Raw genomic sequence first — 27,091 nt, forward strand, 5'->3', positions numbered from 1 at the left:
CTTACGAAAGCTAGGAGGTTCGATAGCCTGGGGGCCGGTTCTAGAGAACGGGGCTCGTTCCATGGGGTGGTCTGGGTCAATATAGCCGCTTAGCCTGGTCTCGTACCGTAAGCCTGCACAGTCCACCACTCCGTGACGGGCACCTTAGTATTTGGAGCTATAGTTTCGTGGGTTCGACAACCTGGGGTCCGGCTCCAGAGAATGGACACTCGTCTCCTGGGGTGGTTCGGAGCCGTGTAGCCACTTAGCCTGGTCCCGTACCGTAAGCTTGCACGCTCCACCACTCTGTGGCGGGGGCCCTAGTATCTAGAGCCGCGATCCAGGGGGTCTGGACACACAACTTGGCTTCCCAGGCCAAATCCTGTGAATCTCGAGCATGTATCAAAGGGTGGCTAATGTCAGACGCGGGACCCTATGGGTGTGCTACTAACGCCCCCTAGCCGAAGCTGTGTACAGGTCCAGATCCCGGTTGAGGCTGCCTCTTGGGGGATGTTGCCAACTCTTTCAGGAACGCTGGTATCCAGCCTCGACACATCGAGCCTGCATCCCAGGGGGCCAAGTGTCAGGGAACAGTCGACAACAACACAAACAACAGGAACAGGTGGTACACAGATAAGTGCTAATACTACTTGATAAATAGTACTCAAAAAGTACATTACAAAAGTAAAAATTATTACATCTGCCTTCAAGCGGAGTCCTAGCTCCATTTCTACAAGTGTAAACTACTCAACGCCAGTAGGATCGCGCAGAAGGCGAATCGTCGTGCGGGGAATGATTCGCTGCGCCTCTTCATCTCCGCCAAGGGCAGCGGTCCAGCTTCTGGCACGGGGGCCTGGGTCCAGGAGTCATACTCCTCGGACGTCGGCCAACGTGTGAGGAGAAGGCGAACCGCCGCGTAAGGAGCACGCCACCAGCTATGGTAGTGTGCCCCTTCATCTCCGCTGAAACCAACAGCCCAAGCTCTATCGCGAGGGCCCGGGTCCACGGGTCACCCTCCATGGGCACCGGTTCCTGGGTGAAGAGGTCGCACCGCCACTCGCACCAGTACCGTGCCTTCTTAGGGCCACCACAGAAGACAGAGAAGATGAATTTTCAAAACCATATGCAGCGGTATCGAGGCGCCCCGCGCATGGCCCAGTAAAAGCCATCGAGCGCGAAGATCATGGGTCAGTCAGCCGCGGGAACAGGCGCGCCGGTTGATATGACCAATGGTAGGCTGGTAGCGCGAGCACGCCGAGTTAATGCGGCGCGCGCAGAGGAGGCACCCCAGTCGCTGGTCATACCAAGTTGACGCAAGATACAAGCTTTGGCCCCACCTGCAGGCTCGTATCCTCCCTTGAGGCGGGCCCGGGGGGCCACTGTCGGTACCCTGAATCAAGGGTACCCCCTACTACTGTATCAAGGCGCAGTTCCCGGTGGCTACCTCTTAGCCACATGATAGTAGGGTTGTGTCTGTGACTAAGGCGTGCCTCAGCCCAACCAAGGGCGGTTGCTCTGGGCCCACAGCGGCGCCTGGCCTCACCACCCGGGTGGGTCCGGGACCGCCACGTGTCCATCATGGTGGAATACTCCTGGGCATCTGCAGTAAGTCCGGACCCCCATGGGAGTGCACCTAAGGTTGCGGACAGGACTCCAAGGGAGGTCTGAGACCTCCACGTATGCACACTGGGCCCCCTAAGGTGGGAACCAGACCCCTTCGCAAGGGGTCGGAACCGCTCATGGCGGGGTCCCGGTGCACCAGGACGGAAAATGCTTAAGCCCTAGCCAAAGGCCTGGCAGGGGTCCGGCGCTGGCACGTGTCTGGACCCCATCATGTACGGCTCAGCTCCCCACCCAGGCGGAGACCCGATGCTGCCATGTGGCCCTCTGCCCATGACGTAAGCCAGTGGGCAGAGCCTGACGTAAGGACTACGTGCCACGGGCCGCGCCGCGCATCGCATGCTACGCTATCTTGGTATTTAATGCGGAGGATGCCCATCGCGTGACAGGCGATGTGCCATCTCAGCATTTAATGTGCCCCGTCCACTCCGCTAGTAGGCGAAGTGACGGCTCGAAATTTAATGCATCCTCTCTCTACTCCTCTAGTAGGCAACGACTGGGCCACCCTGCAGACGGCGTGCCTGTCCAATCAATTGGCATGTGGCGTACTGCCACAAGATCTGTACTCATGACGACTCGCGCGTTATCGAGGAAGCAGCCGAGAGAAGCCAATGCTATAAGCACGATAGACATTACTACACTCGGAGAGGGCCTGGACGTTGCAGGTGTAAGTTATTTCCCTCCATTTTGTCCCTGGGCCCGCATGTCGGGGTTCAGTACCCTTGTACGTGCCCCCATCAAAAAACCGTAGTTGTTAGCCTTCAGTATTATTGAAAATGGTCGTTCATGACTATTTTCGACAAAAAATTGGGTTGTATGGCCATTGATCATCATCCAGATGCTCATACACCTCACCTCACATATGTTTCCATGCCATATGTCACATTTTTTATTTCTGTTGGAGATCATTTCTTGATCAAAAATCCGTAGGTGTTAGCCTTCGGTATTATTAAAAATGGCCGTTCATGGACCATAGGCTCGTACACCTCACCCCACATATGTTTCCTTTCCATAAGTCATATTCCTAGATTTCTGGTGGAGACCATTTCTTGGTCAAAAATCCGTACGTGTTAGCCTTCGGTATTATTGAAAAATAGTTGTCCATGGCTATTTTCGACAAAATGGGGGTTGTGCGGCCATTGATCATCGACTCGAGGCTTGTACACCTCGCCCCACATATATTTCCTTGCCATAGGTCACATTCATGAATTTCTGGTGGAGACCATTTCTTCGTAAAAAAATCCTTAAATGTTAGCCTTCCGTATTATAAAAAATGGTCGTTCATGACTATTTTGTCAAAAATGGGGGTTGTGTGGCCATTAATCTTCATCCAGATGCTCATACACCTCACCACACATATGTTTCCTTTCCATAGGTCACTGTTGGAGAGGAAATCTCCAGCCGAGTGGCAGAGTGCACCCGCCCTAAATCCTAAGATATGAGGAGGGGCCTAAGCGTTCTGCTTGTTGTGAGATTTGGGGATGAACACAAGAACACGCAAGAGTTTAGAGTGGTTCGGGCCGCCGGAGCGTAATACCCTACTCCACTGTGTGTTGTATTGCTCGTGAGCTTGAGTTGTGTCTTGGATGACTTGGGTCTGTGTTGTAACGTTGCATGCCTCCCCTTTTATAGCTCAAGAAATGGTATCCTCCAGAAATCCAAGAATGTGACCTATGGTAGGGAAACAAATGTAGGATGATGTGTATGAGCATGTAGTCTATGATCAATGGTCACACAACCCTCATTTTAGTCGAAAACAGCCAAGAACGACCATTTTCAATAATACCAAAGGCTAACACCTATGGATTTTGACCAAGAATTGGTCTCCACCAGAAATCCACACTAAAAGGGAAATGGATAAGATAACCATTTCTACCTATTTTTTGTGATTAAGTGACAAACTAACATGGACTAACTAGTTTGATATGAGTATGAGCACATGTTCACTTGAAGACAATTTGAAGGTACTAAGTCCTAAAGAGTTAAAACGGAGGCTAAAAATGCAACTTTTGGTAAAATGGTAAAACCATAAGGTTTGAGTACTTAGATAAGTTGCATATGCCTAATACTATGTGTTTAGCACTTTTGATGAAAAAATTGTTTCTAGGACTTAGTTTGAGCCAAAATACAAATCCTGATGAAAGACCAAGTAAAAAGTGAGTTCTCTACACTTAGTCAATTGGATTATGTGCTAATTATGTTTGTCTAAGTTGTAGGGAAGCTCCCAAGAACAGTGAAAGAGACATGAAGTTAGGCTCAAAAGAGCTACTCGGGCTAAATAGGCGACTCACAAGAATTTAATTATAAAATCCACCGAACCAATACTATTCACGGTCCGGTGGTGCACCGAATCATGTGGTAATGATTAGCTCTAGGCGCTCAATGGCTACTTCATGGGGAGGCGACACATGGTAGTCCGATGATGCATGGACCTAGTCCGGTGCTTCCTAGTTTGGAAGGATCCAATTAGGATCCTGGAGGCTGTTCCCTTTACCTGGTCCGATGTTGCACCGGACCGGTCCGACGCCCCTAGGAACAGTAGATTTTCAATAGTTTTTATAAGGAAGGGGCAATGGCTATGGGGCCTTTTGGGGCTATAAAAGGACCACATGGCTCACTCCATCAGTACTCAAGCATACCAAGAGCTCTACTTTACTCCGACACTCCGCCACAACACATCCAAGCAATTCTAGTGAGATTCGAGCGTAGTTTTCGAGATGTTCTTGTAACTCTATGTGTTTGCGCTCTTGTGATCTTGTTCTTGTGTTGTGTTGCTGATTTTGGCTCTTGTGTGTGTGCTCTCTCCCCTCTCTTGTGCTATGATTTAAGTTGTAACACTGATTCTTGTGTACTGCTGCAAGAGACTCCAAATTGTGAAGATTCCTTATGAGAGGGATATAAGTAATATAAGGAAGACCATGGCACTCAAGTTGATTTTTGGATCACCTAAGAGGGGTTGAGTGCAACCCTTATCCATTGGCACACCACAACGTGGAGTAGGCAAGCATTTTAGGCTCGGCCGAACCATGAGAAAAATCATCGTGTCTTGCGTGCTTATTTCTTTTTTGATTTTTCCTCATCTTCCTAAGTTCTCCAGATTCACTTCAAACTTGGTTTAGTTTTGTGCTAACTCCTAATTTTAGACCAACTTTGTGTTTGGAGTTGTGTTTTTGCAGGATCACCTATTTACCCCTCCTCTAGGTGCCCTCACACACAAAAAAGTTTGAAAGAAAACACAACTCGAAAGGTGAGCAAAATGATTGAGTTGGTGACTCTACGGTAGCACCAGACACATCTGGTGCTTCACCGGATAGAATACCAAATAGGAGTGTGCCATATAGTTTATGAGAGTTACACTTGCGTGTCCAATGTGTACTCAATGAGATGCACCGACATGGCACTCGAGGAGTTTTAGAAGTGGTCTCAGACAGTTTATAGTCACCAGAAATGTCCAATGTACCACCTGATAGAGCATTAGATAGGGTATTCATGAAGCATGTAAATTGTGCCTAATAGGCCAAGTACTTATCTTATGTGCCTGGTGTGCTCATAGATGTATGTGATTGTGTATCTTGGGACTATACTCATCGAATGTGTTCGGTGTGGCACTAGTATGCGCATCGGATGCCACTTATAATAACTATGAAGGAATCGTTGTGTTCGATGCAATGGGTTTGTGAGCACCGGACATGTTTGGTGCCCCCAACTATGTTGATTGGGGATGTAACAACTAATTCACCCCTTCAGGGCTATTTATACCCCAACTTAGTCTATTGAGGTGTCTTGCCCTTTCAATAGACGAAGCATCTACTTGAGAGTGTGGAGGATCTTTTGCATAGCAAGGAGATTTAAGAGTTAATAATCACATAATTAGTGACCTCATTAGTGCATAGACTGACTTATGTGCAACGACCACCTTCATTAGACTTGATTTGGTCAAGTGATTGTCTAGTCCTTGTTATTTTTGGTGATTAGTATCACCTAAGAGACCTAGAACATTCAATCATTTTTCTCTCTAGCTCTAACACCCGACGTGTCTACTGTGCAAGCATTGAAGATGTAAAGATATTTGGTCATTTTCAGGGCATTAGAACCCGCAAGGTGAATCTACCCCGTACTAGTGGTATGTACTAATTACTAGCATTGTTGAATTTATTTAACATTATCTTTCAAGTTGCGTTTTAACGTGGTTTCCTTCAAAGTTTTGGAGCAAGAAGCACTACCATTGATTGACATGATGCGTTTGGAAGGAGCCACGTTGTAACTTGTATGTCATCTCTAACATCTATGAAGATGTCTTTTCATTGTACACTTTTTATTTATATGCTAATGTTGTTGGGGGTTTAGTATCGCTTTGACTCGGGTCTTGGCCAATTTCTGGGTCTGCCACCGGAAAGGAGGTACTCTAATTTTTTTAATACGATTTTAAAAACTCTATGAAGTTTTTTTCTGTATAGTTGAGGTGTTTGGATAGAAAATTTCTACTCTAGGTTAGAGCTGGAGCCATGCCAAACATGAAACACCCCTTATCTCTAGTCAATTTTCTGAGAGAGATCAATCCTTTGTTACAACAAAAAAAGTTATTTATTCTTTGATTTAACTAAATAAGATTGTGTAAAGTCTAATTAAATCTAACAAGATTAGGTTAACTTTTACATGTTGTTTGTTTGTTAGTACAATATACCAACATGTTTGCTAGTAGCAAGTATAGCAATGAAAGGAGAGAAGAGACAGGCCAGGAAGCCAAAAGCCCTCCTCTTTGGCTGACGCGGAGCAGATCTTTCGCTCTGCTGGGCTTCTCTTGTCTTCCGGGCACTCCTGCGCGATCAAATCCGATTCAACGGCCGAGAAAAAAACCCTCGAAGAGGAAAAAGGAAAAAAAGAAAACAGGGAGAGCCCAAGCCTGAGACGAACACGAAGAAGCAAGGAGCGAAGCAGACACGAGCGAGCCCATCCCAAGTTCCCAACCCACACGAAGCTGCAGCAGCAGGCAGCCGCCTCGCCACGCGCCCGAGCAACGCCGCCGAGAGAGCCGCCCGCCCGCCCGCCCGCCGGTGAGCAGCGAGGGCAATTCGTCTTCGGCTGGTCCCCGTCCCGCTCCCGCCCGCCAACCCCAATTGCTCCCCTCTCGGAGGTCAGCTCAATTCCTGCTGTTTCTCGGATTCGATTCGGTTGCACCGGGCGCGTCGTCTCCCTCGCCGGAGATCCAGCAGGTACGAGCTCGCCTGGGGCCGAGGATCATGCCCCCATTGCTCTAGGGTTTGGGTGGGTAATCCAATTGGCTCGCCAGGCCCGCGGCCTCTATGCTTGATTCGGGCCTGCCGCGCCGCTCCCTGGGATCTCGCGGCGGTTGGTGCGGCGCCAGCGGTGATGAGATCCCCTCCATGGCCGGCGAGCTGGGAATTGGGGTACGGGCTCGCTCTCTGCAGGAAGCGGCGCAAGCCCTAATGGTTTGATCCTAGCTGGGTGCGGCGTGCTATCCCCAATTCATTGGTTTCTCTACTCCGGGTCTGATATTGGGGTTTGCTGCGGTGGTAACTGCATGGACACAGTAAGGGAGGAGGCATGGCCAGTGGCTGCACCGCGGCAGCAGCCATCAGCTCCCCAACCGCAGCAGCAACAGCAGAATGGCCGTATTGATCTCAGGGAGCTCAAAGCTCAGATGGAGAAGCAGCTTGGTCCGGATCGCTCGCGGCGATATTTTGGCTACTTGAATGGCTACTTATCAGAGAGGCTCGGCAGGCAAGACTTTGAAAAGCTGTGCCTGCATACCCTGGGGCGGGAGAACCTTCAACTGCACAACCGGCTAATCCGTGCAATTCTCTACAATGCCTACCAGGGAAAGTGCCCGCCACCTCCACTGGATGCAGGGAGACCTGTAGGAGCATCAGTAAAGAAGGCTTATCAGGCTGCTGAAGTGTTGAATGCTTGCAATGGTGATGCCAGGTTGTTACAGATTCAGAGATTGAGGCCTGTGGCCAGAGCACAGGATCATACTTTAAAAGACAGTACAAATAACACGGGTCCAAATTGTAGGGTGGCTGCTGCCAATCACAACCAAGTTACTCACGATGCTTCTGGATCTCTGGAGAATGGTACACTAAATCAACTTGAGTTGAAGAGATTGCGTTTTCAACAATGCGAACCTGTAGAGCCAGTGGCAAAGCATCCGCGTGTGGAACAGTTGCCACCCAATAATTTGCCTGTACAGAGAAGAAGCATGAGCAGCACTGCAGAACAGTCTGCAGAAATATTGAGAAGTCCTGTACGAGCTCCACTGGGAATTCCATTTTGTTCAGCAAGTGTGGGTGGTGCAAGGAAATTTCCACCTCCACTAATTGTTGCAGGTGAGGATCACTTCAACAGCTGTTCTGAGCATGATGGGCTGTTCAGCACTGAACTGCTGCATAGACGGATGGAGAAAACAGCAGAAACGCTGGGTTTAGCTGGTATCACAATGGATAGTGCTGAGCTTCTGAATATTGCTCTGGACAAGTACATGAAAAACCTGATTAGGTCATCTGTTGAGTTAGTAGGAGGTAGTGTTCAGAGGGATGCAAGGAAAGGGACACCAACCTACAAGCAGCAAGCCTATGGAAAGCAGATTAATGGTGTCCGGCTGCCAAACCATGTTCATATGCAATCAGCCAGTGGATCACCAGGAGCCAAGAATGAGATTGGAATTAACCATTTGATCTCCATCAATGACTTTAAGGTAGCCATGCAGCTAAACCCTCAACATCTCGGGGAGAACTGGCCAGTCCTTCTGGAGAAGATATGTCTATGTTCTTCAGAGGAAAATGACTGACATATGGCACTTTTTTACTTCACAGCGAAGTTTTGTACCAATGTGCTTACTGGTGCCCATCCGATGTACATTTGAGCTGGAAGTGGCAAGATTGCAGGCACAACACAAAATATGCACATGTGGGGTCAAGGCAGAAATCTGATCAACGTTCAGCTGTCAGAGTTGTACTGAAAGAAAGACATTCTTTTTTTCCTGATACATCATGCTCAAATAAAGGAAAACATCTTCTGTTCTGGCCATGCAGCTTAGGCCTCATTAGCACTTACAAGGTGGATAGTGTTACATCCAAAAGTCCCAACTTCTATGTAACATCTGGCATAAGGGACTGGGGCAGCAAAATGCAAGTGCTGTCTTGTAACTTATAGGAAAATGTTCTGTAAGTTTCTAGGTCAGGATGTACATTATTGATTGCAAAAATTTTCTAGGTATCTTCAGTACTAATTTCAGGGATCTCGAATGTTCATTTAATTCTTTTGTAACTCTGCTATGAGAATTATATGTTAGATCTCTACCTTTCTACCTTGATGTGCGCAAGTGTCTGCCTTCGGGATTAGGTTGGTGGTGCCCCCATACACTTTTTGGTGTTTATTATACCCAAGAAAAAAAAGGAGATGCATTGGATATCACAGTGTTCTGTGATCTCAACATGTTGTCTGGACAAATGGATCCTCGTTCAAAAATCTTGTTACTTCGGTTCTTTCTCTTGTCCAACTTTTATTTTTCATTTTGAACAATTTCAATATTTTGTTTCAGAGATAAGAAAAGAAATTTGGTCTCTGGTGTCATTTTTAGGCTGTCAAAAGCATTTTCATTATTCTTATACTGTTATATATCGCGAGTATGTTGTATCTGAACTAGTGTACTTATTGATGTTGGAGAGGATCAGAGAACCCTGGATGCTGACCGTCTGAATTCCGAACGTTCTCTGTATTTTATGTCTGCGGCAAAGAGGCTCGCCGGCAGTCCAATACATCCTGGTTCAATATAATATCTACTTATGCAAATCCATCTCTGCTGGTGTTTAAGATTGCATTGCAAAATCTTTGTTTGTTGCTGGGACATTATTGGCTGTTTATTTTACCTGGAAGATCCCACATTTTTTCTGATATATTCTGTTACAGTAATGTGTTAATTGTTAACTTTCTGCAGGCCATGCAGCTTTGATATATTCTGTTACAGTAATGTGTTTACTGTTAATTTTCTGCAGGATACTTGTGCCGTTTTCTTTCTTTTGAGACACCCTGCATGCAAAATATAAATGAACACTTCTTAGTTACTCATTTCATTTTATTTCAAATTATAAGATGCTTTGGTTTATCTAGGTACATAACTTATGCTATGTAATTAGATGTAACTTCTGCTGTGTACTTAGATATATATTATGTTTAGATATGTAACAAAAGTAATACATCTAAAAAAAGCCAAAATGTCTTATAATTTAGGATGTGGGAGTAGCAATATTGTCTTTTCAGACAGGTAGCATTTAGCCTCAAAGCTAAAGGAACAAAAAACCGTGCTGCTCTTGTCAATGTTTGTCTTCAAGTGCAGTCGGGTATGTATGCCATGACCATCAAACCCAGTCATAAATCCATGGTGTGCAAAACTGGTAAGTTGGAAAACTATTATCACTCGGAAGAAATAGCGAGAACTACTGGGTAATTTATTTGTAATTCTCTGTTGTCAACTTGTCAATGGACGACAGTTTCTGTTTTTTGAATGCATAGCAGTGCACTTTACATGAGCCAGGTTTGCTGGAATTTCTAGTGGTTTCAGTCAAATCAGTTGGCAACTCCGTCGAGCCGTTCCTTCCCACCACTACTAAATGCAGAGGTGCTCTGATCGTCTGTGTGTGTTCACTTTTGTGCGTCGGTCAGGCACTCTGGCTATCAGTCCAACTGTCCAGGTTTAAACCAAAACTTCTAGAGGTGACACCTTGCTCATTCCTAAAATTCTTTGCTGTTTCATTAATGTGTACAAGTTTTCTGAATCATATACCGATCACTAAAGTTTGGCTTGTCAATTGTCGCCCTGGACAAGGACTCAGGGCAGGTAAGGGCCTGCTTGGCTGCTTGGACATGAGAAGCTCTCGCCCAATACCTTCATCAGAAATTCAATTCTTTCCCACCCCACGAGGACAATGGCTGCGGCACCGAACCAAGTGCAAAGGGAACGTGTTCCTTATGCTCTGGTAGGGTGCTCAGGTGTATATTTTAAATTTAGAACGTTCATTTCAAATCTAAGAGCAACACTATTTTATAAAAACTCCCTCCTACCATGGAGGGAGGTGGAAAGGGTTCTTTATAAAATTATTGTTGTTAGGTGTGAGATTAGCGTCCTAGATTTAAAATGTTCACATGAGCATCGTAACTGTTTAAGCATCGAATACGTTGCCAAGTGGCCTAGCTCGCAAGCTGTTCGATGCAATGTGACCAGGAATTTGTGTCATGGAACACAGTGCAATGTGGATGCAACGGATGTGTTTCAACGAATGCCAGAGTACAGCCTAGTTTGTTGGACAGACTTCACACCTAAGAGAATGCAGCAATGATGAATTCATCTTCCTACTTTTATTAAGGTATCCCTCAATGTCTTTATTTATATTTGTTGACTACAAAATACTTTGAATTGTTGCTTTATTTTAAATTATTTATTGTAAACTAGAAAGTATATATACATATACGAATTTATATATGTAATCGTACAGAATCCGCCACACCTCAAATTTTGTGCGTCCTCTGCCACTAGCCTAAGTGCAAAAAGATACTATGATATCTTTCCCTATAAAGATGAAATTGTGACCATTTACATCCAAACAATGCAAACGAAGGCACGACAGGGTTGAGCATGTATGGTGTATGTAAATCTCTACTTCTATAAAGCACTACTTTTCACCGTTTCCACCATCATGCGAAGCGCGCATGTGACCTCCTCCCGCACACCGCACTCTCCACAACCTCCTCGTCGCCTTGGCGACCTGCATTGTGTGCCGCTTCCCCAACAAAATAGACGTGAAGCGCGCGCACGAGCTACTCCCGCACACTACGCTCTTTGCAACCTCTTTGCCATCCTGGCCACCCGCACCGTGCGCCGCTTCCCCAACACAATTATAGAAACGTGCGAGCGCCTCGGCCACCTGCACCGCGCGCCGCTTCCCCAACGCAACAGACGCGAAGTGCACAACACACACGACCTCCTCCCATGCACCGCTCTCTCCGCAACCTCCTTGCTGCCTTGGCCACTCGCATCGTGCGCCACTTCCCAGCGCAATAGAAACGCGCGAGTGCCTCAGCCACCCTCACGGTAGCACCGCGCGTAGCTTCCCCAACGCAACAGAACATGCGGGGGGCTCGCTACATCCGTCAACAAAAACTCTGATCTTGAGGCGCACGTGTTTGTGCATGGGATAAGAAGGCTTCACTGCCACCGTTTTTGTCGTCCATGTGCAGGGGAGAAAAGGCTTTGCCAATCAACTCGGAGCTTTGGCACGCCTATGCGGGGGGGGGAGCCGCCGTGGTGTCCGGTGATTTGGCAGAAGGTGGCGACGGAACTAAGCTTTACGTTAATTGATATTAAGAATATACCACATCTTAATAATATCAAGGTTCCCCTAATACTTGGTAGAGTAACCTAGTTCTTTGTTTATGTGGTATATTCTTAAGAAGATGTGCAATGCAACTCTTTACTATTAGACTGTTTGTGTGTATATATGTGTTGTGCCTAGAGCTCAGTCCTTGTAGTCTATTTGGGTTAAGGTATATGTAATACTGCAGCAAATTATCAATATTAGAGTTTTCATTCTTCAATAACCAAGCTACAGCCTACAGGTTTCCTTCCCCTCTCTTCCCCTAGCCATCGGCCAAGAACTTGGGCAGCCGCCTCCATGGCCAGCATCTCCCTCCTCCGCTGACTCTCCCCTTCCTCTCCCTTTTTTCTCCCTCGTCGTTGGGCTTTGGTTAGGGTTTAGCCAAACTTATTGATTTAGCTCTGTTTAGAGCAACCCCAAGGGATTAGCAAAACTTACTGATTTAACAACTCTGTAAAATAGATTTTACAAAAAAGAGTAAACTAGTCCAATAGACTGTAAATTCAAAACTCTGTATAGCGAGTGAAGCAGGCTATCCAAAAACTTGAGTCTATTGGAAACATTTTCCTCTAATAATATCCACATTTATCTTTATAAAATGATGTAGCTAGTCGCTTGGAGTTGCCGTACTGAGTGGAGTTTGAAATAGGAGTGAGATAAGGTGGGATAAAAGGTATGCTAGATACAACCTTATGGTTTACAGTTCGTAAAGCTAAATATATGGACGTTTGAGTGGTTTCTTTTCTTCAAATGCTAAGGGGATTTCTCAGCTCTGGGCTCCGGCTATAGATAGCCAAGTACGAGGCCCGTGAGTCCAGTACGAAGCCCGCTGTTTGGGCCTAATCCGAGCCCGGCACGGTCCGGTTCTATGTGGGCTCGGGTCGCCCGACACGAATAAGCGGGCTGGGCCTAGACAAGAAACTAAGCACGTCAAACCCGCTTTTTGCATTAAACCGTGCTTACCGGCCCACTTTTTCCGTGCTTACCGTACCGGGCCAGCCCGTTTAGACCAGCTGCGGGCTAGGCTCGGACAGGGAAACGAGCCCATGGGTTCAAATGACCCGATCCGGTTTTCTAACCGTGCCTAGCGAGGCGGGCCCAGAACGGACCCGGTTTTGTAAAGTGCCTTGAGGATTAAATTGTTTTTTGGCAGGTTTTTATTAATATTAAACTTCAGGTGGCCCAATCTCTAGCCAAGATCAAATTTTCAGATTACAGTTTACAAGCATGTTCCAGTCTTCACCCTACCATGCTCTCTCTCTCTCTCTCTCATCGTCCTAGCGACGTGTGTCCCCAACTATGTACATGCACGGGACCGATAGGTGAACGAGCGTGAGCTACCTAGGATTCAGAAGCTCCATCGATCTCGGAGCAGCAGACGAGCGCAGCCAGCTACCTAGCAGGACCCGTCGGCGGTGACCACCAGGACGCCGAGGTCGTCCCTCCGATGCCTGGCGGCCCGACACGAATAAGCGGGCCAGGTTCGAACAAGAAACTAAGCATGGTAGGCTGGCCCGGCACGGCCTGTTTACCTCTAAGCCCGTTAAGTCCGCTTTTTGTACTAAATCGTGCTTACCGGCCCGCTTTTTTCGTGCTTACCGGGCCGAACTCGGACAGAGAAACGAGCCCGTAGGTTTAAATGGCTCGACCCGGTTTTCTAACCGTGCCTGATGGAGCGGGCCCAAAACATACCGGACTTCACGGGCCCGGGTCGGACGGCCCGTTTGGCCATCTCCGGCTCTGGCAAGGTCTACACATAGTCAAACACTTTTCTATGGGGAGCTGTTTGGCCATCTCCGGCTCTGGCAAGGTCTACACATAGTCAAACACTTTTCTATGGGGAGCTGTTTTTAAGGTAGGGGATGGTGAGACTCGTAAATTTTGGCAAGATTGTTGGTTGCATGAGGTTTAACCAACATAGGAGTCCTTAGTCGGGTCGCGGGGATCATATAGAAGTCAGGAAGTGTAAAGTGCCTTCAAGATTAAATTGTTTTTTGGCAGGCTTTTTTAATATTAAACTTCAGGTGGCCCAATCTCTAGCCAAGATCAAATTACAGTTTACAAGCATCTTCCAGTCTTCACCCTACCATGCTCTCTCTCTCTCTCTCATCGTCCTAGCGACGTGTGTCCCCAACTATGTACATGCACGGGACCGATAGGTGAACGAGCGTGAGCTACCTAGGATTCAGAAGCTCCATCGATCTCGGAGCAGCAGACGAGCGCATCCAGCTACCTAGCAGGACCCGTCGGCGGTGACCACACCAGGACGCCGAGGTCGTCGCTCCGATGCCTGGCGGCCTCGAGGTACGCGGCCCGGCCCACCAAGCCTTCGGTGGACTACCGCTGGTCCCACGCGCGGTGCACAACCACTTGTACCTCCGCGTCGTCCGCCGAGCGCCGGCCGTGCTGCCGCGTCGCCGCCGAGTCCTCCGGCTCGGAGTCGTCCACGTGGCCCCCGGTGACGCGGCGGCGGCAGACGGGGCACGTGGAGTGCGCCAGCAGCCAGGTGTCGATGCACTCGGCGTGGAAGGCGTGGCGGCAGGCGGGCAGGACGCGGAGCAGCTCGGCGGCGTCGAAGGCGCCCAGGCACACCGCGCACTCGGTGGCGCGGCCCACGTCGACGTCACCGTCGCCGAACCGGACCGCCGGAAGCGCGCCCACCGCGGAGCTGCTGAGCCCCGAGCGGCAGCGGTCGCACGAGGAGGGCGCGAAGCCGAGGCCCAGGCCGCCGGGCCGCTCGCCGGGGCCGCGCTGCTTGCAGTGCTTGGCGTAGATGAGGAAGAGGAAGAGCGCCAGCAGCACGGCCGTGAGCACGCCCATGATGACGGCCGCGTCCACGGCCGGCAGCGGCGGCGGTGGCAGCGGCGGTGGTCCCACCTTCGTCGGCGGCGACGGCGACTGCATGGCCTGGCGCGCAAGCGCCGGCAGCGGCGTCGGCGGGGACGTCATCCTGTCTCGATCATGGCCGGCGCTCCCATGAATCGCTCGCGGTCGCGGGAGAGGATCTGCATGTCATGGGGTGGAAGTGAAACGGAAAGCTGGCGGCGTGCCGGGCTTCCCTCTGAGCTTGCACGGCTTAAAAATAGCGCGAGCTATCTTTGATGGGGCCATGGGGGCAACGGGAGCTTGCTGAAGCAATGGTGATGCGTCCAACTCATAATGACGGTCAATTCCATCACGATTGCGGTAATTCAGTGCTGATGTAGGAGTGTATCACAGCCAGTCAGCCACGCTTGTAATTTCCGTGGTGTTCCACGGAATTAATCATGACGGCCGACCGCTCACTCACGGCAGCAAACATCCGGAAGGGAAGCCACTCAGCATTTGCTGTACCAGTCCTTCAACTTGCTTGCAAAGATGAGGCCAAAACAAGCCGCCAGTTGGTTTTTATTTTTCCCGCTGCGATGGTATGGGCGGCAGTTTACTGTTTTTATTTTGAACTTTGTTTCTTATTCTTTGCACAAGCCCATGGTGGTCGGAAAACAATATCACAAATAAATTAGCACAAAGCAACGGTTGTCAAATGTCGCATAGCAGATACAACACAAAGCTCATTGCTGAAACTGAACAGCTCATATCTTGGGCACAGAGGAGCAGAACAAAACAAGAAGTTATGAACATTTCCAGAGTAGATCAAGTCAGGTGGGGCGGAAAGCCTGCATTATACTGAAAGTTTCTGAATGACAGGATGAAGTCAAATTCAATTCACCGCAAAACTGAACGTTTACAAACATAATCAACAGCGTTAGAAATTTTACTAATCGTGTCTGTCCACAGTTCAGCAAATTTCATAAATAACCACAAAAATCCAGAACAGCCATATCAAAACAGAACAATCTAAACCACAATGGCAATTGGCTCGGCTGGCTGCATGCCAGTATTGATCTTCTACTTAAACAGAGTACCCAACAGTGACATAACATATGAAACAATATTCTAACCTTCAACCGTGGCTGCAAGATGGATAACAGTTCAGGAAAGAAAGGGCTCAATCAGGAAACCGAGTACTGCCGAAAGCATAGGAACTACTACAGTGCTACTGTTGCAATCACCACATGATTATCATAAAAGCAAGGTGACAACACAAATCATTAAGCAATCCATCAAATTATGAACTGGCAGAGAAGTCAACTTAGTATAAAACTAACCTACAAAAAGGATAAGAACTAAGTAATGATAAGCCCAGAACAAAAAAGATACAAAAGCTCATGCTGAAAAACTCTGCAACTTCCGCAAGCGCTTCACAGCAGATGAAGGTTGCTTCTTCAAGACCTTCTTTGCAGATTTTGCCTTAGGCTTCGCCTTCCTCAATGGTGTCGGTGTTATGGGACCTGGCTTTACGCCCTTTTTTAGAGCACTTCCCCTTGGAGTAGCCGAAGGTGGCAGCCTCAAACACTGCGGTGGCAAAGGATTGTGAGGTTTCCAAACTAAATTATTCTTCATCGAGAACCTCACCTTCTTACCACTCTTCTCTCCATCCTGGGCAAGAAGATTACCTTCGCTGCCATCACCCCCATCAGAAGCTTCAGACAGCTTATCGGCAGACTTTGAGCGCTTCCTCTTTGTTGCCACTTTCCCACTGACTGGTGTCACTGGTGAAGCGCTTGAGCTGCTGCCCCCTTTGACCATACCAGCTTCTGCTGCAGCCATCTCAAACTGCTTCTGAAGATTGGACTTTAATGTCTCATCAAATGTAATGCCATCAGCACCATCACCGATCTGCTGATCATCTACAGGAGCATCAGTACTCTTATCGGTGGTGTTCCCTTCATCAACAACCTCCACCTTCCTCTTTTTCTTCTTCTCTTTCTTCACCTTCTTGTCTTTCTTTACCTTCTTCTCACGCTTCAAATCCTTGGCATCCCCCATCTCACCTTCAGCCAATGCAACATTCTTCGTCTTTTTCTTCTTTTGTGCCTTTTCATCGCCCGCATTTGGTTGCACGGACAGCTCAGCAGCCTCAAACTGTGGCACAGGGATCTCGAGACCAGATAGCTGCAAAGCCTTCTCAATCTTCACAAATGCATCCCTCAACCCAAAGAGCACCTTCCGGTTCCATTGCACCGTCGCTGCATTCGCACCAATATCCAGGAACCTCTTGCTAAATCCAAACAGTAACCCAAATTTCCCGAGCTTCTCCTCAGCGCTACCCTTGTCCACCTCCTCCCCTTTCTTCACCATCTCAAGCAAACGACTGCCACTCTCCAGTAACCTCTCAAACACGCATGTCTTCACCTTACTCACCATCACCCGATCGGTCGACTTCGCCAACACGATGAAGAACGGAGCCAGCAGGGCGTCCACCGTCTCCAGGGTAACGGGGAGCACAGGCAAGAGCTCGTCTAGGAATGCCTCGGCGACGTGGTACCCGAGGCCCCGGGAGGTGCCGGCGGCGGCGCTGTCGGCTTCCGGGAGCAGGGCCTTATCCGACAGGACGGACACGACCTGGGAGGTGACGACGGGGGCGAAGGAGTTGGCGCTGAGGAGCAGGAAGGCGTGGTGGAGGAACCGGCGGTTGAGGAGGTAGAACTTGTCGAGGCGGTGGACGTCGATGTGTGCCCACTCGCGGCGGAGCGTGGTGAGGTAGGCGGCAAGGAAGGCGGCGCCGTCGGTGGGGGACGGCGGGGCGGAGACGGCGGAGGCAAGGCGCGTGGCGACGGAGCTCTGGTAGAGCGGCTTGTCGGCATGCCAGAAGCAGAAGAAGAGGCCCTTCCAGAGCTTGATGAGGTCGGTGGCGGAAAGGCGCCGCGCGGAGGCCGGCAGGAAGTCGGAGAGGAGGTAGCGGACAGCGCGCTCCCGGGTGCCGGTGTTGCAGGAGGCCAGGCGCCGCGCGATGGCGGCGGCCTCGGCGGGCACATCGGCGGCGGCGGCGGCGGCGGCGGCGGCGGCCATGGGTGGGCGTCGCGGGGTGGGTAAGTGAAAGGCGGACCAAACCCTAGGCAGCGTTGGATTCGGTTTTTGATCCGTGGAGAGGGATTCGTTCGTTCGTTCTGTGTTTGAAATGTTTTGCCGAATTTTGGGTTCTCCGGTCTAGCGGGTAGTGTTGAGAACTACGTTACCACGGATCGCCAGATCCGCTCCCTTCCCTCCCGTCAGCAGTAGAGGCGCAAGAAGATGTAGAGAACCCATCTCCCTTCCCATAAGCACGACAGAGGAAACACACGAGACACTGGATATAGGGTTGGGCCTCTGGCCTCTTTCTCTTCTCTATTCCACATGAGGGGTACAGGTTCTATATATAGAGACGCGATAGCCCTCAGGGCTATATTCGGTATTTGCCCACATAACCCTTCATTAGGGTTTCTCAACACTCCCCCTTGGGCGAATACCGCGACCAACACATGCCTCGTTAAAACTCCAAAAAAAAAACCCAGTGGGAAAAATATGGAGAAAGAGTGCATGGTGATACAAATTGCATTTGCACTTTGTTGCCTCGTTAAAAACCTCATGTGAGAAACTTCAAGAAAACTCACCAAGGGAAAAAGAGTACAACAACTGTCATCGGGACAGATTTCGATCCTCTGGGATCTAGATTCTACCGAATCTTCTACAAAGGCTAAGTTTAGAAATGTGCTCCCCCTGATCCTTGCAAAACTGTATCAATATGGCAAAATATTTTCTTCTGGAAGTATATGCACATATAGATTTAGCAAACAGATTGCATATCCTTGCAAAGATTATTTCAGGAACTTCACCTCAACTCACTTCTAGGATACACGAGGTAAGTGCACGTATCAACATAAATAAGCCACTTCGACTAGTGGTGTTCGATCGACTAGATCTACATATTTGATAGAAACTTCCATAAAGGTTCACATATTGATTATCAAGCTGACGCCTTCAGGGCATAGAATATGACATTTATTGTCACACGATTGTGATCAATATAAGCATTCGCTCCCCCTGACGATGACATATGTCAAAGTCGTTATCCCTCATAACTCAAGCATATTCTTCAAGATATATACCTCATTGTTCATCTGGAATAACGAGAATGGACGAGGTTGGGGTGCTATCATTTTCTATCTTACACCACAATTTATACATAGTTGTGCAAAGCAAGTAACATGTCCTTATATAGGACTTAGGGGATAATATAGTTGCAATAGTACATATTCTAAATATGACACATCGCTCCAGGCGTTCATCCATTGCAACATCTATGATGGTGTAACAAAAGTCCATCAAAGATCGTAATCCATCAGGGATTTTTCATCGATCAGATACATCGTTATAGTCTGTCATTCTGGCATGATGGGGATATTTTTGCCAGTAACACCTAAACCTTATAGGTTTCTGCCATCGGGGCTTTAGAGGATACCGTAATTCCACATCAAGTGGAAAATACCATGAGTAAAACTCGTGGAATGCACATGTGCTTATTCGGTGAACTTCAAGTCCTTTGGTACCTCATCTTATTCCTTTTCGGGTCTGTATGGGTCTTTATCCCTTTATAGGGATTATCAAACTTTGGTGTTCAACACAGACTTTATTTCTTCTGGAAAAGTTCCATCAAGGAACTATAATCTCATCTAGGAGATATTCTCTCTACATAGAAGAGTGTTAATTCGTCAGGAATGTATTATTCGGTATGAGATTTCTATGTTGCATATTTATAATTCAAAGATATGGATCCTCCTAGGATCTCATGACGGATCTTCAGAATCCTATTAACTGTATAATTTAATTCCTGCCATTTGCCAGATATATTACATAGCGGAACAGTGTTTATTCAACACATACGTGGGATGGGTCTCTCACAAGACCACTTGAACCATCGCATTCACCACACATTATCTCAACAATGCCCATAAATGTCCGAACTTCAAGCTCGTGACTTTCATTTTGCGATTATTGGTTCAGCCTCAATTGCATTTATCGATGACCCGATAAGAGAGCTTCAAGCACTCATGCCTAGGACTTTGTTTTGGATCCATTTGCAATCTAGAGAGGCAATATAGGTGTCGACATATTTGTCTCCCACGTTTAATAATGATCTCCGTTATTTCCCAAAACGAAAGATTCATTGTTCCGTATTCCCAGCACAATGATATTGCGCGCATTGCTAGGAATTTCATCATCAAGATGAACCTCTTCGTGAGGCAAATCACCATCAGGGTGAATTAATCGGAGGAGAGTTATCACAGACCACGTGAATCTGCAATCAGAACATATGCTTTGACTAAGGCCGATGGATCATATCTGCAGGCGTCCCCGCAGAATAGATCAAATGCCAATAAGTCAAATGTGGATATGATATTAATCCCGGGTATATCCACATCTACATCAGGTAGAAGCATTCAAACCAATATGGTTACTCCTCAACGATTTCTGGCAAACTCCATATACACATGAGTACACACCGAACGACAGGTTCAATTTGGCTTTTGTGCGTTTAATAGAATATTGAGGCATTACACTGTATGGGCATTCCTCCCCCTAATGCCGAGATGTTCTAAAAGCATACAGATAAAATCCCCAACCACAATCATCTAGTTTGTGGCCAATGTATGCTATTGTGGTGATTTATTTGGGAAATTTTACGCACATTACAGATAGGGGTTTTATGCAGTGAGCTTTGGACTTAGATTGATGTAGTGGCATGAATACTACATATTTGTCCTTCAACGTGAAGGATTAGTCTCAACTTCTAGCAAGACACGCAACAACAAGTCGCTTTGTGGTTATAATTCTGCAAACTTACTATTATTATCACCAAATATACAGTCAATCATCAGGATTTAGACTGATACGTGCAACAATATGTTAGCCATAAAAACAAAAAAACTTTAGGGCTCATGCACACCATTTGTCGTTTGGAGCAAGTAGTTGACTTCAGATCAACAAGGACAATGACCATCAGGTCTAGCGCTCACAAGAACATTCATTGGTTGCATTGTGCTTTCAAGCACATAGGAGAGTTTGCGCATATATAATGGTGGTAAAGCGCACAGCATCAGGCCAATGCTGCCAAGCAGAGATTTTTATATGCAGAGATGTATAGTCCAGCTCATTTTATTATTGCCCATGGTTTACCCAATTACTCATACCGTTCTGAAATTGGGTATCTATTTATGCAACATTTTTAGGTATTATAATTTTGAGAGAGAATTTATAACAATAGTTAATAAATTGTGATGCTGCCAGCAGGGCAAACATTCCTCCTCATATTATATACCAATTTGTTCTATAAAGCATTATTTCGATCTCTTCGTTGTTCGTCAAAAAGAGAAGCTTTGGAATAGAACAGACAAGGCCAAGAATTCATTTTTATCTAGGAAAAATCATCTGATTCGTAAGCTTTCGACAAAGCAAATGGAGATAACTGCTTGGCAAGAGCGAAAGAAATACCAATATCCGCCTCGGACTAGTCTTCAACAACAGATAATACTGCTCTCATACGAAGGAGTCATCAAGACTAGGGAGAATACCTCTGGTCTCCATAAGATCTTCATATTTCTATCATAATTTACCATCACTAATAGCTTAGTGGTCAAGAATTATGGATCTTCCGGTGCCAAGGACCAATGACATATTAATGCCCAATTTTGCTTCAAGCTCTGTAGTGATGTGGGATTTTTTTGGCTATTTTCTATTCTTCTTACTTCTGGTGGATCAGAGATAGATTATGGTAAGCATGACATGGGGTGGAATAAAATGTAGTTCTGCTACATAAATCCCAGATATATGTCTATTCAGAATCGACCTTTACCATTTGGTTTATAGTATAAACCATACCAGTCAAAGGACTATCCCAAGTCAATTCAGCGGCTATAAGTATTTAAATTCTGAGAGATGTATGCAACACAAGCATAGAGGTCCTAGATAGGCCGAGTAAAGTGGTTCGACGAGAACACACAATGTTTTTTCACACCAACGTTGTGAAAAAAATTCTCAGAATTACCTTTCGATTTACTCGCAACTTCGTGTTGCTAAGGTACTAGTCATTTATCTCAAAGTTCGCTTCATGCCGTTCAGCGACAAATAGCAATGTGCCAACATCTGGTTGAGCAATGTATGACTGAGATTCTAGCATTTATTCATCTGATAAGGTCTTATTGCTTACTAATAAAATCCCAATTTGTGATGTTTTATGTGCCAAAAGGCTTTCATGCATTAATATTGAATTTCTTCAGGTTACTTCGGGTAAAACTTTATGCACGAGGAGAGAGCAGAGATTTAACTTATCTGTGTTCCATTGCATTTCGATTTAATTTCCCAGATTTAATATAGTTGTTATGGCCACTTGGCGATATATATAAATATATGATGCCACACAACACAATCAAATAAAATATATAATCAAACAAAATTATTTACGGAGGTTGCGCGTAATGTGACTTCAGGGGCTTGAACAATCCGCCATAATCCACACGAATACAAGCTCAAGCGTATCCGGCGTTAATGCGTGTGCAGCCATCAGGGCTAGGACAACACAACAAGCCTTCATAACAAACGCAACAGACGCAGTTGTGACTCGATAGTCGGGGTACAAGACAAGTCCACGCAACGTGCGCAATAGGCGCAATTGTGGCTCGTGGCAGACAGATAATGCCTACAGGGCATGCGAAAAATACGCGACTCATCGATGACGGTCTGACTCAACAGGAGTGGCCCGATTAAGCGAGAGTGCGATATAGCAATCAAATGACACATCCAGGTTCGTACGACACAAATACTGTGTCGTGTTGCCAGCGCGTAGCCAATACACAGCCAATGTCATAACTCGGTCGATTAATAACGTAGTGTGATCGACGTGTCTAAGTACCCACTATACAATTTAATCGCTCGACGTGAATCTAAAAGCTCAATGTAACTTAAATATTTAGAGCGATTTAAGTATACACAGTATAATCTTCACATGCACTTTATTTATTGAATTTCTGCTATTTTTTACTACAGGAAATAAAACAGAAAAATAATACTGAAGATAGTGAACGAGCATGAAGTACAAGAATATAATTAAGTATGTATTTTCTACTAATTATTTAATAGTGGACAGACTGCAACAAAAAACATGTTTAGTCTTATTTATTAACTGTATGAGGATTGCCACGGAATTGTAGAAGTGGAGCCCACGTGGCTTTTTTTCAGAGCACACGTCGAGAACGGCTAAATCACGTTCACTCAAGTTCACGTGGCCTCTGTCCTCATGACCAGAGAGGGCCCCACGCAGTGCGAGACGTGAACAAAGGAAGATTAAATTACGTACTAACGACCTGATCATAAGGGCAACCACAATATTTGTGGATCTATAACTGCCACAGGGACTCACCCGGTCATAATTTCTAGCCGCCACCCACGCACCAAGGCGATGCTATCCGCCGCCTCCCCAAAAACGCTGCTGGGCTGCTAGAGGCCAGTGGATGCACATGTCGCTTGACCCGTTCTATGGTTGACTGCATGCATGTCGCACCGCTACAGGGGCACTTGCATGCAAGACTCGGTCGCCGCAAGGCAGCCGCGCCGTCGGCAGGGGCCACGGAGCGGTGACTGCTCTACGCGCGTTGGGCTCCGTGCGCAGGGACGATCCAACACCGTCAATTGTTTTCTTGCCAGGGCTTAGCGCGTAGTGCACCATGATAGCGATGGCAAGGTCATCGCACACAATTCGTAGCCCGTGCACAGCAGCAGTCAAGAATAGTAAACATACCGCTCGATGGCGTAGAGGGAGAATCGAAGCCTGTCGCGTAGGACAGTTCGGCTAGGCCGAGGGACCTGCTGGCTTGATGGAGAGTTGATGCCGATCGAATCCGCAGCAACGTCGAGGTAGAGCGTGCTGATAACGTGTTGAGAACTACGTTACCACGGATCGCCAGATCCGCTCCCTTCCCTCCCGTCAGCAGTAGAGGCGCAAGAAGATGTAGAGAACCCATCTCCCTTCCCATAAGCACGACAGAGGAAACACACGAGACACTGGATATAGGGTTGGGCCTCTGGCCTCTTTCTCTTCTCTATTCCACATGAGGGGTACAGGTTCTATATATAGAGACGCGATAGCCCTCAGGGCTATATTCGGTATTTGCCCACATAACCCTTCATTAGGGTTTCTCAACAGGTAGGACCTGCGGTGTCTCGGAACATGTCTAGCGCCCTGGGCAAAAGATGGTCCATGCCGTGACGTGCAGTTGGAGCCTGATTGTTTCGCCTGTTTTTTTTTCTGACAATCTTTTTGTAAAATCTGATTACGAGGGGAATCTACGTGCGGAGAAAAATAAATAAATTTATAGAGATTAGGATCTAGAAATTGACTGGGCCGATTTGTACTGCGTCCTGGGGCCGTGTGCGCTCCAACGGGCTCAACTGCCTTCCTCACACATCCGCTGGTGGGCGGGGGCTGCTGCTGCATGGAGCCTTTGCAAAAAGCAGCCCATGTCGGCCCACGCCTATCCGTCTGGGCTTGGCCCATGCCCATCCGCGCACGAACGCACGGTGCACGCGCGCTCCTTCTCCCGCACCGCACGCACGGGTGAACGGGACAGACGCCGCCCGCCGGGCGCCGACTACAGCGGATGGAGACGTAGACGAGGTCAGGTCCTACTGGAATTAGCGATGAAAACGGACGGAAACGGATGGAAAAACCCTTCTCCCGTTTCCGCTCCCGCAATTCTTCATCGGAAATGGGAGCGGGAGCAGAACAACCATGGGCGAAAACGGGTTCGGGTTATACGGGTCTTCGGAAACGAACCAAAACGGCCGAAAATTAACCGAAAACGAACGGAAATTACCTCAACGGAAAAATTAACCGGAAAATAAGTCCACATCACAACATGATTACATGACCAGTTGACCACATAACCATTGAACAACATGAAAATAAAATAAGTCCACAATAGTACATGAGCACATAGCACAATTCCAAATCCAAGTATCCAACAAGTAAACTTACACTCACTCTGCCCACATAAATTCAGTTCGTACACAATAACAGTTAACAGAGTAATAGACTTATAGTCACACTCACACACCGACACACACACATGGACACAATATAAGGTCTTCAATGTCTTCATGACATCAAACACACATTTGTAAGATTTCTTCACAGCTCGCCATCTTCATTCATGAATTGGGAATCACTATCCCGGTCATGTTCCTACATTTTAGAATACATATGTATAAGTATTTGCAAATGATAGGTAGCAGCCTCGCAGGAAGCATCAAGTAGCAAGCAACCTGCAACATATCGAGTCTCAACTCTCAACTACTGCAAATAATCAAACGTTGCAGCATCAAGTTGTCTATGAACAATTGAACAATTGAGCAAACAATCAAACGTTGCAGCAGCCAGCAGGGATGAGGTGTGGGGGCAGACCGCAGACGCCACTAGAGGAGGGTGTTATCTGATTACCTGAGCAGCTGAACTGGCGGAGGTGACTCAGGTGAGTATGCGTCCGCGCTCGACGAGGTGTGGTGGCAGCGTGAACGCTAGATTGGAGCTCGGCCTCGGTGTCTTCGTCTGCTCGGCGACGGCGACACGTACGATATTGCTCGGGCCCTGGTCGGCGAGAGTGCAAGCCAGACAGCCAGTACTCAAGTAGGCAGGGGCGACTGTCGACCGGCGACCGGCCGAGGTTCCGTGACCGTCGGCGGCAGCTAGTGAAGTCAACCTCCGCCACGGTTGGAAGAAACGAGGTGCAGCGGCCAACGGGTCTGTAGGCGACGACTGGTAAAGTGGCTTAGGGTTTCACTAATTCACTTCACTCTCAATTCTCAGGCAGCGTCTCACTCTCACGTCCGTCGGTGGAGGCCTGTTGGGCTTGGCACTTTGGCAGATTTGGCCATTTGGGTGACGCTTCGGGTTAAATCCGGAAACAATTCGGAAATATTCCGACCGAATACGGAATCCCGACAATCCGAACGGAAAATAGTCTTTCCCGTTTCCGTCCCGCTCCCGCCGACCGCCAACCTGTAACCCGTCCCGAACCCGTATTTTTTCAGAAATCCGAAAACGGGTGGATCAAATGTGGAAAATGGGGTGGGTCGGGACGGGATTTTTTCCATCCGTTTTCATCCCTAACTGGAATACTGGATGAACACGGCGTTGCCCATGGTGGACAGGACGTACGACATGAGCTGTGGCATCTAGCGTGCGTCCTCGTGCTCGTGGATGCCCTACGAGCACGTACTGCTGTGCATTCAAACTCGCGCTCTGTGTGTGTGTGATGCAGGTAAGAACTGTTTCCATGCGACCCAGGGCTCTGGGAGCTCATGTTTCGGCAACAAATTATTAGGTGCTGTGTGGATCGGATGCGGCACTGTAGGACACTTATTTTTTTTTTGGTACAAACTCGTGCAGAACTGGTGTAAAAGAGAACAGGGAGGTCCTGTTTGGAGCAAAGTTTTTCAATACCGCAGTTTTATAATACTATTTGAATGGTAAAGCAAAACCAAATTATTCTAATACCACAGTTTTGTAATACCAGGCACTCGAGACGAGGAAAAACATTAGTTTAGACCAAACTTTTAATACTATGGTTTTACTAGCGTATTGGCTAGTGTATTCGCATACCGTGGCTTTTAATATAGACTTTTTGAAACCTTTGCTAAACATCATTATGTATAAAATACTAAAGTATTATCAAATATCATGGTATTGCATTCGAACTATGAAAAAACTTTGCTCCTAAACAGGCCCTAAATGTTATGTGGCAGCAGACCGCAGGAGTGCGGGATAATATGGGGACGACAGATTTGTTGTTAGTTGGCACTCTACATGGCTGCGATAATATCCACCGTCGTTGTACTTATTAATTCGGTACCTCAAGACTGGGTGCCCACTCTTGCTGGACAAGGCGGGATTCATGTGGCTATCTTTTAAGATTATGGCTTCTATTGTTCCCCGTGTGTTACCAAGGTGAAAGGGAACATGCTGATGGGACGGAACAACGCCGTCTGCATTCCTCCTACACTCACGCCGCAACTTACATCTTAGCGTTTGCCCACACGCCACAAGACCAAGCAGAAGACAAGACCGGTCAAAAGATAAGACTGGACAGAGAAGATCTCAATCCAACAGTCCAGTCAGTCTTGCTCTTACTCCACGATCTCTTTATTTTCCTGAACCCACTTATCGGGACTCGGGCTCCATGTAAGCTCCT

General features: G+C 47.4%; 3 protein-coding genes and 1 long non-coding RNA gene across 5 annotated transcripts; 1 reads left to right on the top strand and 3 right to left on the bottom strand.

Moving 5' to 3' along the window:
• The first annotated feature begins 6,457 nt into the window (after nt 1-6,457).
• Nucleotides 6,458-8,926, top strand: LOC100275576 (uncharacterized). Its single transcript, NM_001149627.2, has one exon. It carries the CDS (start codon nt 7,142-7,144, stop codon nt 8,405-8,407), a length of 1,266 nt encoding a protein of 421 aa, NP_001143099.1. The 5' UTR covers nt 6,458-7,141; the 3' UTR covers nt 8,408-8,926.
• A 5,395-nt stretch (nt 8,927-14,321) lies between these two features.
• Nucleotides 14,322-15,563, bottom strand: LOC107403155 (Putative RING zinc finger domain superfamily protein). Its single transcript, NM_001321418.1, has one exon. The coding sequence runs from the start codon at nt 14,937-14,939 to the stop codon at nt 14,328-14,330; it is 612 nt and encodes a 203-aa protein (NP_001308347.1). The 5' UTR covers nt 14,940-15,563; the 3' UTR covers nt 14,322-14,327.
• Nucleotides 15,564-16,027: 464 nt separating this feature from the next.
• Nucleotides 16,028-18,026, bottom strand: LOC100382218 (uncharacterized). Of its 2 annotated transcripts, XM_020545135.2 has the most exons (2): nt 16,487-18,026; nt 16,028-16,385 (listed from the first exon to the last, which is right to left on the bottom strand). In XM_020545135.2, the coding sequence occupies exons 1-2, from the start codon at nt 17,880-17,882 to the stop codon at nt 16,282-16,284; spliced, it is 1,500 nt and encodes a 499-aa protein (XP_020400724.1). In that variant the 5' UTR covers nt 17,883-18,026; the 3' UTR covers nt 16,028-16,281. The 2 variants fall into 2 exon arrangements, with proteins under 2 accessions (XP_020400724.1, NP_001168446.1); NM_001174975.1 differs by having other exon boundaries at nt 16,084-17,931.
• A 6,765-nt stretch (nt 18,027-24,791) lies between these two features.
• Nucleotides 24,792-25,729, bottom strand: LOC109943113 (uncharacterized). Its single transcript, XR_002265771.2, has 2 exons — nt 25,342-25,729; nt 24,792-25,086 (listed from the first exon to the last, which is right to left on the bottom strand). It is a non-coding gene; the product is annotated as an uncharacterized lncRNA (long non-coding RNA).
• Between the last annotated feature and the right edge of the window lie 1,362 nt (nt 25,730-27,091).

This window comes from Zea mays, chromosome 10 (assembly GCF_902167145.1).
Source record: "Zea mays cultivar B73 chromosome 10, Zm-B73-REFERENCE-NAM-5.0, whole genome shotgun sequence".
NCBI classification, from domain to species: Eukaryota; Viridiplantae; Streptophyta; class Magnoliopsida; order Poales; family Poaceae; genus Zea; species Zea mays.